This window comes from Ictidomys tridecemlineatus, chromosome 7, assembly GCF_052094955.1.
Source record: "Ictidomys tridecemlineatus isolate mIctTri1 chromosome 7, mIctTri1.hap1, whole genome shotgun sequence".
NCBI lineage: Eukaryota > Metazoa > Chordata > Mammalia > Rodentia > Sciuridae > Ictidomys > Ictidomys tridecemlineatus.
Window position 1 is genome coordinate 97689566 of NC_135483.1, and position 15837 is coordinate 97705402.

General features: G+C 46.1%; 1 protein-coding gene across 1 annotated transcript; it reads left to right on the forward strand.

Annotated features, from left to right (window-relative positions):
* The first annotated feature begins 9565 nt into the window (after positions 1 to 9565).
* On the forward strand, positions 9566 to 15837 carry Tmem37 (transmembrane protein 37). Its single transcript, XM_005315916.5, has 2 exons — positions 9566 to 9689; positions 14764 to 15837. Exons 1-2 carry the CDS (start codon positions 9669 to 9671, stop codon positions 15391 to 15393), a joined length of 651 nt encoding a protein of 216 aa, XP_005315973.2. The 5' UTR covers positions 9566 to 9668; the 3' UTR covers positions 15394 to 15837.

A 15837-nucleotide genomic window follows, 5' to 3' on the forward strand; every position in this document is an offset into this window, starting at 1 on the left:
TGTTGGCCATGGTTTTGGGGCTCCTCCCTGATTGTTTCTCTCTGTGTTTTTTTTTTGTTGTTGTTGTTGTTTTGTTTTGTTTTGTTTTTTGTATAACTTTGCAGTTGGACTTGGTCTGTCAAAGGTAAAGCAAGTGGAAGAATTTTGTATGGGCAGCTCTGTCTGTTTTAAAAGTTCCCATCTATCAGTCCTGGTTTCAGTGCTCCTCTCTGGTGCTTTTTTTTTTTTTTTGTATCTCTTACTGGCTCTTTGAGACATGGGTCCTGCTGCAGTGATCTTACTCGAAGTCTCTTGAGCAGAGTATTCTTGGCTGAATGGGCCATCTATAGATGCAAAAGGAGCTTTGGCAACTGCTGGGATTGTCCCTCAGTCCCTCCCTTTACTCATGGGAATAGCTCTTCTAGTTGGACCCGAGGCAACCACACCTGGTTTACTATAATGCAATCTGGACTTTGAATGGTTTTCCTGGATTATTATACAATCTTGACATTGAAGTTGGTCTGTCAGGAGTAAGGCATATGAAAGAGACTCCGAATGTACAGGCATTTATGCAGTGGCATAATAAGGGATCTGAACAGTCAGGAACTAAGGTGCCAACTTCTGGTGTGCAAGGGTAGCAGGACACCAGAAGAAAGGGTTTAAAATGATTTGAAGCTTTTAAACCCAGTGCTGGACTCCTGGTGCTGTTTCTCAGCCTGGCCCCAGGCAGCCATGGATCCCTCTGTGGATCAAGAATGTCAAGAGCTTTGTAGTGTTTTGAACAACCAATTAATTTAAAAAAAAAAAGAATACTAGCCCTAAGCAGGAAAAAAAAAAAATCCCAGAAAAGCTGCCTAGGCTGTAGAATATGGCCAAAGAGAACCTGGCCTCTGCCCTGCCTTCCAAGCCCTTTTGCTTGGGGCGGGAAGGGAGGGGGGGGCGGTTGGGGTGGGGAGAGTGTTGGCCACAAAGGCAGTAGGTTCTAGAACTATCAGTTTATAACCTGGGGAGAGGAATAGTCTTTCCTTTTAAGATCTGACAGGACACCCCATTTGGCCAGGGGATATTCATCACTGGGGCAAAGCAATTCTTGCTATAAGAGTATCCCATCAAACTAAATGCCTGGGGAGACTGGCAGAATAAATAGTTACACTCAGAAAAGAAAAAGACAGAAACTAAGGTCACCCGTGTTTTGTAAGCAGCCTCTGCAAAGGAACTTTCAAAGAAGCCTAAAGAAAAGGATGGGAAGGACCTCCTCCATTGCATGTCAATATGCCTAGTATAAGAAAAAGTTTTGTATCTGCTGGATTGTCCAACCCTCTCCTGGGATGAAATTTGTTGTGTAAATTAAATGCACAGATACATTCATAAATTCATATTGTGAAATAGTCCTTAAGAAAGGGTCCAAAAGTAGAAAGATAAAAGAAAGTTATAGATATGGAAATATACTTTATTAATGAAAAATTAGAAGGTAAAAGAAATGTTTCTGGATGAGAAAGTATTTTTTTCTTTTTTGGTTTGGTAAAGTAATATTCTTGTTTTAAAATCCAAATGAAAGAGAGGATAAAATTCAGGATGGAAACAAGTTGTGAATATCTAAGTAAGCTGCGGAAGATTTGCAGAAAGTAAATCTCAAAAAGTTTATTTGTGGTTAAATTCGCTATAACTAGCACAGTCCTTCAAACTTATTTAAACTTTAATGTACTGATATGAAGCGAAGTCTGAAACATTGATCTGCTCTTATCTATCAAGATAATTTTTCTTGGTTTTATTACTTAGGGAAACTAAATCTTAAAGGAATTAGGATTTATTCCTGTCTTAAAGTCTTTTAAATGGTTACTTTGTAACTGATTAGTAAACAACTGTTTTGTTATTGTAGGTTATAACAATATAGTTGATACTTTAAATATATGTGACTAGATATAAGTATACATCTGAGAACTACATTTATCTGAGCCTCATCCAAGTGTTATGTAAGATTATAAAATGAAAGTTTATCTATCTTTGCTGGCAAGATAATCAATAATTGTTCTCCTTTTTTACATTGTATCTGGTATAGAAGGGCCACGCTGTCATCTAAAGACTGTCTATATTAGTTTGCTTTGATTAAGTCTTTTTCTGCTCATTAACACTATTTCGTAAATGTATAAAAGGTTTAAGACTATCTTTTGATTTTTTCTAATACTGCTAACCTATGCAGACCTGTGACTATTGTGACCTTACACTATGGGTTCTAAATTATACTTTAAAAGTTAATTTACTTAAGTGTAACGATTAGAGGAGAACACCTTACCAAGTTGATGTTCTCCAAACTAAAATTATCTGTAGCAATAATCTCAGATTTATATAGAAATAACAAATTTGGTTGGTATTTAGTCATGTCATTTGATGGTTTATAGCTGGATAAACCATCCTTAATAAGTTATAGATAAGTTTGTATCTTCACAATTGGAATATGAATTTAAATGTATTTTTGAAGATAATAAGGAGAACCTTAACTGTTTAAAGGTAACATTGTAAAACATGGAAGCATTTTTGCTACTTTTTCCACAAAAAGAAAGTTAAAAGCTCTTTTAGCCTTTATTTGATGCATGATTCAGATGTAATGTTGTATTGTGTTACTTGTCAAGAGTGCCCCCCCACCTTACCCGAGATAAGGCTCTGCCTCTCACCTTACTCCATGTTAGAATGGCTTCAAAATAGGCTAGATTGAGCTCATTTAAAGTTGTATTCAAATGATGGATTTTTGTTGTAAAAATTACTGTGTCCTCAAAATAAATAGGGGATATAATACATAACTATAAAAGGCTTAAAGATTATAAAAATCATTTTGCTTGGTTCATAAGCTATTACACAAACTGAATTTTTTTTTTTGCTCTGTTCATTCCATTTTGTATTTTCCTTATAAATTTTGTAACTGTTGCCTGTTAGTGTTTAGCAACGGTACTGCTTCTAATAAAGCAACCTGAGTTAATTTGAGATAATAAGCCATATATCCTAGGACACATAGGATATAACCCTTACAGTACTAATACTGACCCCAATGAAATGAAAGGGATCAGTTATCTGTTATTCCCACTTTAAGACTGGTACAGTGGCCTGCCAGATGTTTAAAACCAAAAAACTTATAAACCAAAGTCAAGGAAGTAAAAGGACCAAGGAAAAAGCAGCCAACATTTTGGACCTTGCCCTCTAAGGTCAGCCAGGACCCTGAGAACAATGGGGCCCTGCAATTCTAGTGAGTCACCCTACCTGGTGAGTCTCCCCTGTCATGAAGAGTAAAAGGACCCTAGAGGAAAGGAAGCCAACCACTGCACACTCTGCAAAGAGAAGGGCCACTGGAGAGGGAAATGTGCCTTATCCTTCCAAGAGAAGCCACATGTGGTCAACCAGACTCTGACTCTTCCAGATGACACCACTGGTAAAGCTAAAGCAGCCAAGAGACTTTGCCCTGAGAATGATCTCTGAGGAATCTCAGCCGACTGTTAGTGTAGCTAGGAACAAACTCAGTTTTGACCAACTTGGTCCTAAACACCTGGCAGGAGAGCATAGCCTAAGCACAGTCCTACGTGAACACTTAAAAGGAAAGACAATTTTTTTTTAGTTTAATGTAACTTAAGATGTACACTGTGTCAGCCCTACCAAAAGTAAGTAAAGCTGGAGGCTAGAAAGGAAGGGTTCTTGTGTGAGAGCGCCTAATAATAATGATCATGAAGTACTCTAGAGTCACAGGTTTGTCTTGAGTTAATTTGAGACTGATCTCATAGACCTACAAATCTTTCTAACCTCCTATATTGATAAACTTGATCTGTTGTCCACTGATATGAGTTCCTGACTTCATGGTTTTTAGAGACTGGCTGAAATACCAATTGCTTTTGTGCTAATTGTTTACAAAAAAAAAAAAAAAAAGTAATGCTTTGCTGTCTCATTTATTGTTGTCTTATCATGATCCCTGCCCTTATGCCTTGTCCAGTCACCTGCCACTTGCCATTGTGGACCTCTGGACTGCTCTGATGTTGAATACCCTTAACTGTCCACACCCCACTTATATAGAACAAGGACTTTGGGTTACTTCCCCCAACATTGCCCTCTTTCAGCAGGAAGCAGATTGGAGATATCATCACCATTTTCCCATAGAGATGGAATGTAAAAATTGATAGTGGGGAAATGCAACAGTGTCCCACTTTGGCTTTGAATGTAGCCCTTGCTACTCTTCCATGGCAACTTTTTTTTTTTTTTTTTTTTAATGGACATGTACTTTCTTTTCCTCTCTCTCTTCTCCTACCTAATCTCTAATCTCAGGGGGAAACAGGATTACTTTTCTTTTCCATCTGGGCAGGTTTATCAATCCTTGAGTACACACCCACCATAGGAACAAGTAATCCAGACTTTGGGGATGGTACCAGAAGATCTCAGAAATGACTGTCTCCCAGATTAACTAGTGAATTACAACTCCAACAGAGAATACTTGGAATGTACATAGTATTTGAGTCAGCTCTTTAAAAGCCCCCTGTTCCTGCTGATGGGCAGAATCCCAGCCCCTGAGAAAGGTGTCCTCTGTGTTTCTCCTTTGCTAGCAAAACAGTAAATCTTTTACCTTTTTCTTAAAAACATTTCTTGATTATTGGATTGGCATTGGGGACAAGGACCCAGCTTTCAGCAACAGGTGGGCTGGGTGAGGATGTAGTTCTGTGGTAGACTGTTTGCCCAGCATGTGCAAGGCGCTGGGTTCAATCCCTAGCATCACAAAAGTATAATAGAGAGTGACAACTGTATCTGTGTGTGTGTGGGCGGGGGGTGCTGGGGCACCACTCTGGCTGGAGAAGTCAAGGAGGACCCTAAAGGGCCCTACAGACACCCAGGGAAAGCCTGGTACACAGAAGCTCTGAGGCTGGACAGAGCGTCTTTCCATGGCCTGAGCAAGCAGGCACAGCTGGAGACCAATGGTGGGGACCTATGGACAGAAATGGGGAGGAGTCTGGGCAGAGGCCAGGTCCCTCCCTCCTCTTGGGTCTTGGGAAAGAGAGGAAGAGAAGACACTTGAAGGAATGGTGTTGGTGAGAGTAGACACAGTCACACAGGCACCAGGGTTAGAGACTATGGGGTCTGCAGTGGGCTGAAGCTGAACAGCTGAAGGGGCACAGAGCAGGATGGAGTAAAAGAGGACTGTGAGAAAGAGGGAGTTGGAAGATGTGGGGCCTGGACTGAAGTGGCCAGGAAGAGAGCAGAAATGGAGGCAGATTTTTACACTCAAACCCAAGCTCTCTATCACTGATAGAGACTTGGGCTTTTTCCTTTTTTTGACCCTCATTGGCCAGGATGGTTGTTGAGTCCATAGAAACTGATTAATTAATTCATCCATTTATTCAGCGAATATTTATTAAGCACCTGCAGTATGTCTGGTTCTGTTGTAAGCACCATAGTTATACCAGTGAATATGGCAAAGTCCTTGGCCTCTTGGAACTGTTACATAAAAATTATAGTTGGGCTGGGGTTGTGGCTCAGCAGTAGAGCACTTGCCTAGTATGTGCAGGGCCCTAGGTTCGATCCTTAGCACCACATAAAAATAATAAAGGTATTGTGTCCAATTAAAAACTAAAAAATAAATATTAAAAAATTAAAATAAAATAAAAATTATAGAGCTTGGCATAGTGGCATATGCCTGTAGTCCCAGCTATTCGGAGGCTGTGGGGAGAAAATTGCTTGAGGCCATGAGTTGGATACCAGTTCAGGAAACATAGCAAGATCCCATCTCAAAAATAAATTAATTAGGAGCTAGAGTTGTGGCTCAGTGGTAGAGCACTTGCCTAGCACATGTGAAGCACTGGGTTTGATCCTCAGCACCACATAAAAAATAAATAAATAAAATAGAGGTATTGTGTTCACCTACAACAAAAATAATTTTTTAAAATCAATTAGTTAGCTAATTAATTGAAATTTAGAGAAGGCCCCAATTTAGACTGAACCCCTGTACTGGGCCCCAACAGACCAGGCTAAAAATCAAAATGGAGTCACTAATGCTAAAGTTCTGTCACTCAGCCAAAACTGAGCAGTTTAATCTGACTTTCCTAGCAATAAGGATTGAGAGAAATGACAGTCAAATTTCCCAAACAGGCCAATTTCGGTTGTTATCATAATGAAGTTCCTCTATCTTAATCCCTTTACATAAAATGTAAGCTGATGTTAACCAACTACTTATTTTTCTATTGTTCCCCTGTCTCTGTGCCCACCTGATAGAAAGAGCTTTGGACTAACATATCTGCTTTTGGATTTTTGTTTTTGCTTTCTTCAAGCTGTCTTCTGTCTCTAAAACCAACCAACCTCCTCTGCCCAGTTCACTGGAATGCATGTTCCATTTTATGGAATGAAGCGTTGCCCAATTCTAGAATGGAAAATAAAGCCAACTGTTGTACATTTGTTCTCTGATAGAGCTTATGCTATGGAGGCATGGGGGTATGGAGGCGATAAGGGGGAAGGGAAGAGAAGGGAGGGAGCTGTTGCTTTGGTCTTTGGGGTTTTTCTGTCTGTTGTGGTACTGGCGATTGAACCTAGGGATGATTTACCACTGGGCTACACTCCCAACCCTTTTCAAAAAGTTTTTTGAGATAGGTTATCACTATATTGCCGAGACTGACCTTGGACCTGTGATTCTCCTTCTATAGAGTAGCTGGGATTACAAGGGTGAGCCACTGCACCTGCCCAGGAGGTCATTTTAGAAGAGATGATCAAGATAGGTTTTCCTGAGAAGATGATATCTGAGCTCAGAACTTGGGTGATGAGTCTTAGAGTGAATATCTTATTTTCCTTTTTCTTCTAATGCTAGGGATTGAACCCAGGGCCTGTGCATGCTAGGCAAGTGCTCTGAGCTACACCTCCAGTCCAGACGTGACTATCTTGAGGAAGAACTTTTTAGGCAGAAGGAGCATGTACAAAGGCCCGAAAGTAAGAGACTACTTATTGACTGACCAATAGATCTAACACTTCTTGATCCACTGAGCAGAATGTATCCCTGCCCTTATCTTGGGAATTCCAAGGAACCTGCCTGAGTCCTTTTCAGAAAAACGTGGTCAGAGTGTTGGGTGAGGCCATTTCCTGCCTTTCTGTCACTTCTCCTTCCCCAACCTTGGTCAGATTGGAGTTGGGGTAGGATGCTTTGAATTTGTCACACAGTGTGGAGAAAAGGCAGAGAAAGTCAAAAAGTAGGCAGGTTCAATGCTGTCCCAGAGCCCACCATTCACACCTTTGTTTTCTGGCTTTAACTCTTGGGGGCTCACCCTGTCATCCCGCCCCAATCTCTGCCCCTGCCATGGTCTGGCCCCCCTCACACTGAGGCTTCTGCCTGTTGGACATTCCTGAAGTGAGTTACTTGCCTCCCTGTCTCACCAAGGGGGAGTGAGTCTGCTGCCTCTCCTAGCTCTGCTGCAAGTACAATGGTCTTCAGAGCTCAGTACAAACTCAGTCCCTAGCCTTCTTATGGACATAAAATGATGTGCACTGAGTAGTTACTTCCTCCTTATTATTCCTATGTCATTTCTGCTTCTCCAACCATCTTGCTGACAAGACAAGTTGCTCCACATTCTACTGATTCAAGACTTTTCTTACTAACAAAGCATAACAGTCAACTTGTCCCTAAACATGCTCGACCACACAAAAATCTTAGAAGGAATCCCTGGAGGCGAGGAGGGTGCAGATTGCCCAACCTGACAGCTTTTTCAAATTTTCATTCCAGGCACTGTCTTCCCAATCAGGTGAAGTACTGCAACCTGGAGATCTCTCTCACAGAGCATTCTAGGGTGTTTTAGTCAGTTTTTCACTGCTGCGACTGAAAGACCCAACCAGAACAACTATAGAGGAGGAAAGGTTTATTTAGAGGCTCACAGTTTCAGAGGTCTCAGTGGTTGGCTCCATTCTTCAGGGCTCAAGTTGAAACAGGACATCATGGTGCAAGAGTGTGGCAGAGAGAAGCAGCTCACATGATGATGAGAAGCAGAGAAAATCCACTCTCCAGATACAAAATATATACCCCATAGCCACGCCCCCTATGACCCACTTCCTCCAGCCACATCCCACCTGCCTTGAGTTACCACTCAGTTAATTCCATCACTGATTAGGTTAATGCTATAACCCAATCACTTCTTCTCCAAACCTTCTTGCATCATCTCACAAGTGCGCTTTAAAGGGGGACAACTCATATGCAAACCATAACAGGGTTTCATGAAGGTCCTCCTTTCCCACGAGTCCTTCCTACAGAGCCCAGAGCTTTAGAGGTAGGAGCACCTGGATTCTGGGACCCTTGACTAGGGAGAAAGTAGGCAGGGGCCATGGAAAGAAGGCACCAGATTAGAGAAGGGCTGCTCTGCTTTGCCTTAGCTCTGTGGATCTCAAAGTCTGGCCCCCAAATCAGTAGCATCAGTGTTACCAGGAGTCTCACCCAGACTCAGGGTCAGAAACTCTGAGGGGCCCAGCAATCTGTTTAAACAAGCTCAGGGGGTGACTGCTGATGCAAAATGGTGATAAGAACTGGGAAGGCCATGGGCATCGCTCTCATGTGGCTGGACTCCATGGTTCCTGGACTCCATGGTTCCATGCGTCAATCCCCAGGATTGGGTTACTTAATTTCACCAGTTCTACGGGGCAGTGATATAATCAGATGAACATCTAAGAGAGAGATGCTCAACTGTAACTTCCCCCTTTCTCACATGGTTCTTTGGGGTGGGGCTTGGGGCAGATAGTGCAGTCACTTTAAATGTTTCTGGCTAAAGTCACTGAGGAACAGTCTGCCTGCCTGAATAATCCAGAAAATTTAACATACTTCATTTGCTTGGGAGATCTTACTTTACCTTGAGCAGGAACCCCGCCCCCCCCATCACCACCCATGCTTCCCTACAACAGCAGAAGGGGTGGGGGTGCCACTTGGAATTTGCTGCCTTGGGGGTGGGAATGTTTCTGCATATCTGCCTCCTCCTCCCCCTTCCTCTCCTCCTTTCCTTTTTAAATTTTCCAGTGCTGGAGGTAGAACCCAGGGCCTCACACCATGCTAGGCCAGTCTATCACTGGGTCACACCGCCATCGACAATCAGAATCACCCCAGAAGGTTCCACTCCATTCACACCAAGGCCTTGCAAAAGCCCACCCTATCTTATCTTACTTATTAACCAAGGTTCAGTGAAGGAGGCCACCGCCCCCTGACTCTTCCCTCTAAATTCTATTTCCTTCCCTAGAAGCTGGATTGGGCCAGCTGGGGTCAGAACAAATTCCTCGGATCTTTCCCTGGCTGCCATCGAGGAAACTGCGCCCCAGGCGAAACCATTCTCCCAAGTTCGGGGGCGAAGGAGTGCCTCTGGGATCTGAAGTCAGACGGCTGAGTCAGCCTCTCCCAGGTGCCCGAACCTCCTTCTAGGAACTCAGGGGATCGCCACCCTAGAGTCCAGGGTCCTCTCCTCCGCTCCCCCGGGGCTCCTCCGGGCCTCCCCAGCTGACTCAGCGTAACCTGAGCGGCTCAGGGAGGCGGAGCCCGCCCTGTTAATTACGAAAGGCCCCGCCCCTGCCCCGCCCCCTGCCCCGCCCCGCCTCGCGCGGGTAGAAAGCTCCGCTCCGCTGAGGCAGCAGCAGCCCAGCGGCTGGAAGGAGCGAAGTGACTGCGTGCGGCTGGAAGGAGCGAAGTGACTGCGCGCGGCTGGCTGCGCATCATGACTGCCATCGTCGTGCAGGTACCCGGAGCACCGCCAGCGCGGGGTGCTGCCCGCCGCGTGGGGTGGGGAGGGAGTTCGCACCCACTGCGAGTTCAAGCCCGGCTCGGGGCTGCGGGGGCCCGCCGTGCCCACTCCCTGTTGCAGACCTAACGGGTCCCCAGGAGGGTCCCCGGGAAGCTTACCTGGGGCGTCTGTCCCGCAACGGTGCTCTCGTGGAGCGGGCTCCCCAGGCCTCTGCTCGCGGTCCCGAGGCTCCCAAACTCGTCTAGGGAGGATTTTCCGCTTCTTTTCGGGGTCACCAGCGATCTGTCGGTTAGGTTCACCAGAGGGCTCTCTCCTTCTTAAAAACAAAACAAAACAAAAAACGAGGCGAGGAGAATGGACAGAATCGAGTTGCAGAGTGGAGCTTGCCTTATGTAAGGGAGGGTAAGTTTCTTGGGAAGTTAGAACTTTCTGGAGCTAGAAAGACGACCTTGGTCCCGCGGTGGGTGCTGGTGGCGAGGTGAACTCACTGGGGACCAGACACCTCCGAGAAAAGGCTCCAGCGAAGGGACGGGGCTACTTCTGAAGACTTGATTCCTCCTTGGAGTGGTGCAAAGTGTTTATATTGGCTGAGAACCTACATATTCTACCCCCTCCAAAAGGATTTCTGCACGCGGAGCCCTACAGAGCGAGTTTCCTTACATCCAACCCTGATGGTTAGAGCCCAATCAATTTACATGCTGAGATCCTCATAACACGGTTAATGTTACTCTTTCCTTTATTTAATTTATTTATTTAGAGTTGAGGTCTCGCTATGTTGCCCAGGCAGATCTGGAACTTGTGGGCTCAAGTGGTCCCAGGGGGCATTTGGCCCTCCTCATTTTGTAGATGGGATAACCAAGGCTCAGAAGTAAATTGCCCAGAGTGAATGGCCAGTTGACAGAATCAACATTCAAACTCGGGGCTTCCTGCTTCCAAATACTATTCCACCTCTCTGGCTTTCTCCAACAGGAGACTAATAACCCACAGGTCACCCCATAACCCCTGCTTTTGGAGTAGGGCAGGGAATCCACTGCTGTCAATTCCTCCTCTTGGTTTTGGTAAATGCCCTGAATTATCTCCAGTGATTGATAGGCTTTGGGAGGAAGGGGACAGCTGGTGAGAAGGGTGGGACCAGGTGTGGTCTCTCCCCTCAAAGAGTTTATCATCCATCTGAGGAGAGACACTTGTAAACAAGGAATCATACCAGGAAGTGAGAGCTAAATTAGGAGGTACACAAGCTTTGGGCAGGGTTACTTGGCAGAGGAGGAGGAGGACTTTTTTGTGGGGCTGAAGAAGGAAGAAAGACTGAGCCAGGTGAGGAAACAGAGCTAATATGGAGAAAGAGGAGGAGGGAGATGTGGGGAGGAGGGGCAGGCAGGGCATGCAGTCAAGCCAAGGGGCCCTACTCTGAGCTTGGGGAGGCCACAGGCTCCCAGAGGGAAAGGAGTTGTAGGCTGACCTGGTAGTTGTCCCTGACACTTAGGAGCTCTTACTTGGCCCATAACTTCATCTCCACAACCACTCTATGAGGTAGGAGCTATTACCTTTGTGTATAGGTGAGAAAGAGAAAAAGAAAAGGGTTTTAAATAACCTAGCTTAAAAATCTAGGCCTGGTCATAGAGGCCTGGGGGACGGAGCCGGTTGCATGCTGGGGCTGAAAGGAATAGAGGCAGACTGACACATTAGCAGGTGTGCAAGAAATTTCAGGTTGTTGTTGTTGGTGATGGCCTGACTCAGGCCTGGGCACAGTGGGTGTTGAGGGGCAGCAGATATAGTAGTTGTGTTAGGGTGTGGGTAATATGTGGAAAGAGTCCAAGATGTCTTTGGGGGTGCTATTGGTTGAGGGAGGCCGATGAGGCCCTGGATTACAGAAGAGGGCAGGACTATGGCATTGTACTCAGTCAATAAGTCTTTATTCTCCAGGTCACTAGAAATTATTCAAGGTCACAGATGAAAAAGGGAAACACGTTTTGTTTTGTTTTTTTAAGCAGAAGTCAAAAGCCCTGAGATTTAAGTGATTGCCAGAAGGCACAGAGCTGGGGCTGGCAGGTAGGGGGTAGGACTCTACTGCCCTCTTTTCCACTTTACTACCCCTCCATTGAGCTGCTGCTGCCAGCTTGCCCTTCAAGAAAGGATTTCAGGGCCTGGATCCTTGAAAACTGGCAGAGGTGACAGCAACACAGGGGTGAGGTGCCAAGTGTTTTGGAACAAAGACTCCAATGTGTGTTATTGTTAGGAATATTATGAATCACTCCCCAAAATGGAGAGCTGCCCATTTGCCATGCATCTTTATATACATGATCTCATTTCATCCTTGGGAACCCCCACCCCAGGGATGGAATGCAGGGACTTGTACATGCTGTGCAAGTGTTCCACCACTAAGCTACAGCCCCAGCCCCATCCTTGGGATTTTTAATGGTCAGAGTTTAAATGAAGCCCTGCTTTGAGGCAGGAGGAAGGAAAGATGAAATGAGATCAGTTGTCCTCTCTCCAGATCCCAGTGTGATGACTTAGGGCCTGGAGATTAAAGTCCAGTCTAGGCCCAGGACAGGTGGGGCTGAAGAGGAGACAGGACGTGCCTGTTTTCCAGACCCATGTCTCGGGTCAAAGGCTTCTGGATCCTGTGGTCATATGACTTGTTCTGTGCATCCAGGGCTCTTCCATCCTCTGACTATATTAATCTTTAGGAATTTTATAATCTTGCCAAGTGGCTTCACAGCCACTGCTGACCTGCAGGTGTCACCAACTTCATTTAATAGATAAGAAAACAAGAGCTAAGAAATTGTCCGAGTACAAATGCCTCTACTGGTTTGTGGTATAGACATAGACACAAATTTCAAGAGTTTTCTTTGGTAAATTGTTTCTTACCAGTAGATCTACTTTTATTCCCTAATAAAGTTCAATGCAGATTCCTTGACTCTCAGTGTCTCAGCAGATAAAGTGAGGAAGGGGACCCAGCACCCTGCCTGGAGCCCCTCAAGGAAGCCAGGGGACATGGATTGATAACCACAGTGCACATTCCTGCCTAGGTGCTCTCTGCAGCACCTTGGGATCTCAGTGAAGGTGCTGGTCCTAGTTTTGGTGTGGCCTTTTGAGTATCCCTTTGTACTCAAATCTTCTTCCTAACCAGTAATACCAAGGCTTCAACATGAAGGCCCAAGTCAGTATCGATTGCTGAATGAATTCTACCTCCTGCACGCTGTGCAACTGTCTGAGCAACTGTAATATGCATTATTGTGATGTGAGTGAGTGATGCTGGGCAAGTCACCTGCCTTCTGCATGTAGCTTTCTATAGTACCATCCTCCTAGGTGTAAGAAGAAATAGGATGCTACTTAGGCAGCAGGGCTGAACGCACACTGCATCCCTATTCGTGTCACTGGGGTGGAAATGAGAGTTGCCTCCTGTGTCTGAATCACATTAACAGACAGCTTGGGAGGGTTTTGGCCAGTCTCCCAGGAGCAAGGCTTTGCATTATATCCTACACTTGTCGCACTTACCTCATGGTATTGGCCTAGGTCTCATTGCACATGGTGTAAGGCACACCCATTGTCCCCTTTCTCCATTCTCCTGGTTTTTCTAACTGTGACCATCATGTGTGAGCTGTTTTGCTTACCTCCCAAACTGGGGTGTAGCCTGCTTCTAATACACACGCTAAAGGGGGTGATTTACTGTATGACTGGGCAGATGACTCTTTTTAAAGGTGCCTTGGATAGAAGTGACAGTGGTTGCAAACCTGACTCTATCCCACGGCTCTTCCTCAAGTATCTACTGAATACAGAAGTCAAACACTGTGTCAGGTACTGGGCACATGGCAGTATCTTGATGTAGGGACCCTGCCTTCCTGGAGGTCACAGTGTCCAATTGAGACAGACAGTAATGTGTAACTACAAACCACCATGGGAATGGGGAAGAAAACAAACAGGGTGCCTGGCAGAGAATGCCAGGAAAGGACCTACTTGGGGTTGGGTGGGGTGAAAGTCCTCCCTGGGGAGGTGACTTTAAATAGATCTGCAGCTCTATGGAGAAACAGTCATCCTGGAGGGGCAAGGGAGCTGCAGGGAGCCTGTTGGGCAGAGGGGGCAGGAGTTCCCAGATAAGAAAGTTCTAGGCATGGAAATAGGACTGCCATGGTGCCTGTGCAAGGTGGTGAGGGAGAGCCAACTGGGAAATGGAGTCAGACAGGGAGGCAGGCAGGTCTTGCAAGGCTGGGGGGCTATGCTAAGGAGTTTTACTCTCTGTAATAGTTCTGTCTTTTGCCTTGTGGGTCAGTGGTTGGGAGTGGTGGCTCAGGTGGCAACTCAGGACTATGAGACACCTCACTAGACACCTAGCTCACTTGCCAGGAGGCTGAGGAGGTGAGGCATGCACTTTTCCAAGGCCGAGACCAGCAGACAAGAGCTGCAGTGGCCACCCCATGCCTAAAAGCTGCTAGAACAGACACTGGCCCCCTCTGGGTAGAGTATAAGCTGAGCAAGGTTAAAGGGCAAGGTGCAAACATCTCTTGCAGTAGTCAGGATAGCAAGATAATCACATGCAGGCTGGACCAAACATAGAAAGTACAGAACCTGGTGGGTAGGGGGGCATGGAATAAAACTGGATGTATAGTGGGGAGAGAAACCATCTTACATAATTATGTGCTAATGTCTCTGAGCTTCTCAAAACCCTGTAGCCATGACAAGCAGGGCTCTTGTTTTGTGTAAAGACTGGAGCAGATTGCATGCTCAAGGTCCTAGGAGCCAGGCAAGACAGGTTTTTGGAGTTCAGATCTCAGTAGGGTTTGCCAGCCATTTTGGATTCATTGTAGAGATGGTGAGAGGAAGAATGGGAAGGGACCCATCTGTGCCTAGTGAGGCTGGACAAGCAATGCTTACAGGACTAGAATGGAGGACAGGCTAAAAGGGGTCCGTGCTGTGGAAGCTGAGTCAGGGGAAAATTCCAGTCTTTTTATGAGACCAGAGGAGAAAACAGGTGCTGTGGGAAGTGGGTAGCCTGGGTATTCCCTGGAGAATTTAGAGAGGGTGTGGCATGGGGTGTCACTGACTTGCTGCTTCCTGTGTTGTATTCCAGGCCCAGAGGCTGTTGGGCCAAAGGAGGCCCCACCGGTCCTTCTTCGAGACCTTCATCCGGACTCTCATCATCACCTGTACCGCCCTGGCTGTGGTCCTCTCTTCCGTCTCCATCTGTGATGGGTACTGGCTTCTGGCTGAGGACCGCCTCTTTGGACTGTGGCAGTTCTGCACCATTACCAACCAGAGCGAGCCACACTGCCTCCGAGACCTGAGTCAGGCCCACGTGCCTGGGCTGGCCGTGGGCATGGGCCTGGCTCGCAGCGCAAGTGCCATGGCTGTGGTAGCCGCCATCTTTGGCCTTGAGCTCCTCATGGTGTCCCAGGTGTGTGAGGATGTCCATTCGCGGCGCAAGTGGACTTTTGGTTCCTTCCTTCTCCTGGCCTCTTTCATCCTGTCCTCCGGGGGGCTCCTGAGTTTTGTGATCCTCCTCAGGAATCGGGTCACGTTCATCGGCTTCACCCTGATGTTCTGGTGTGAATTCACTGCCTCGTTCCTCTTCTTCCTGAACGCCATCAGTGGCCTTCACATCAACAGCATCACCCAGACCAGAACCAACCAAAGAAATTCTGGCACCCGCCCCAGGGACCTTGGATTCCACAAGAAAGTGATCAAGGTGGAACTTTTCTGACTTGTGACCTCTGGTGGAGATGGGGTGGGACAATGATCTTGAAACTGCTGCCTCTTTTGCAACTGGTTGCGAGGGTCAGAGGCCGGGAGCCTGCCTCCGTGCCACCAGACACACAGGTTTTGTCAAGTTATTCGGATATTGATTTTAAAAGAAGAATATTTTAAAACTCATTTCATGGGTTTTCTTCCTTGGACTGGAGTAGATTTTGAAGCAACTCCGGAAATAGTGTCTAGGCTAACTGCTCAGCCAAGTGGGGTTTACACCTATTTTATTGACTCTATGCTTAGGGTATTGGCTGCGGGGGCCTGGAGCTCATGGTTGCTAAGAATGTGATATTCTTCCAGCAACGGGACCAATCAGTACCTAGGACTCTTTCACCAGCACAGTGGGTCTTCATGTGTGTTTTCTCTTATAATGTTTTGTAAATAATGCATTTTCAAACCA

What these genes read in the sequence shown, in the direction of transcription:
- Tmem37 (XM_005315916.5), top strand. Translation starts at nt 9,669, where the DNA reads ATGACTGCCATCGTCGTGCAG. An exon ending in TGACTGCCATCGTCGTGCAG is followed by an intron (nt 9,690 to 14,763) that starts GTACCCGGAGCA and finishes GTTGTATTCCAG; the next exon opens with GCCCAGAGGCTGTTGGGCCA.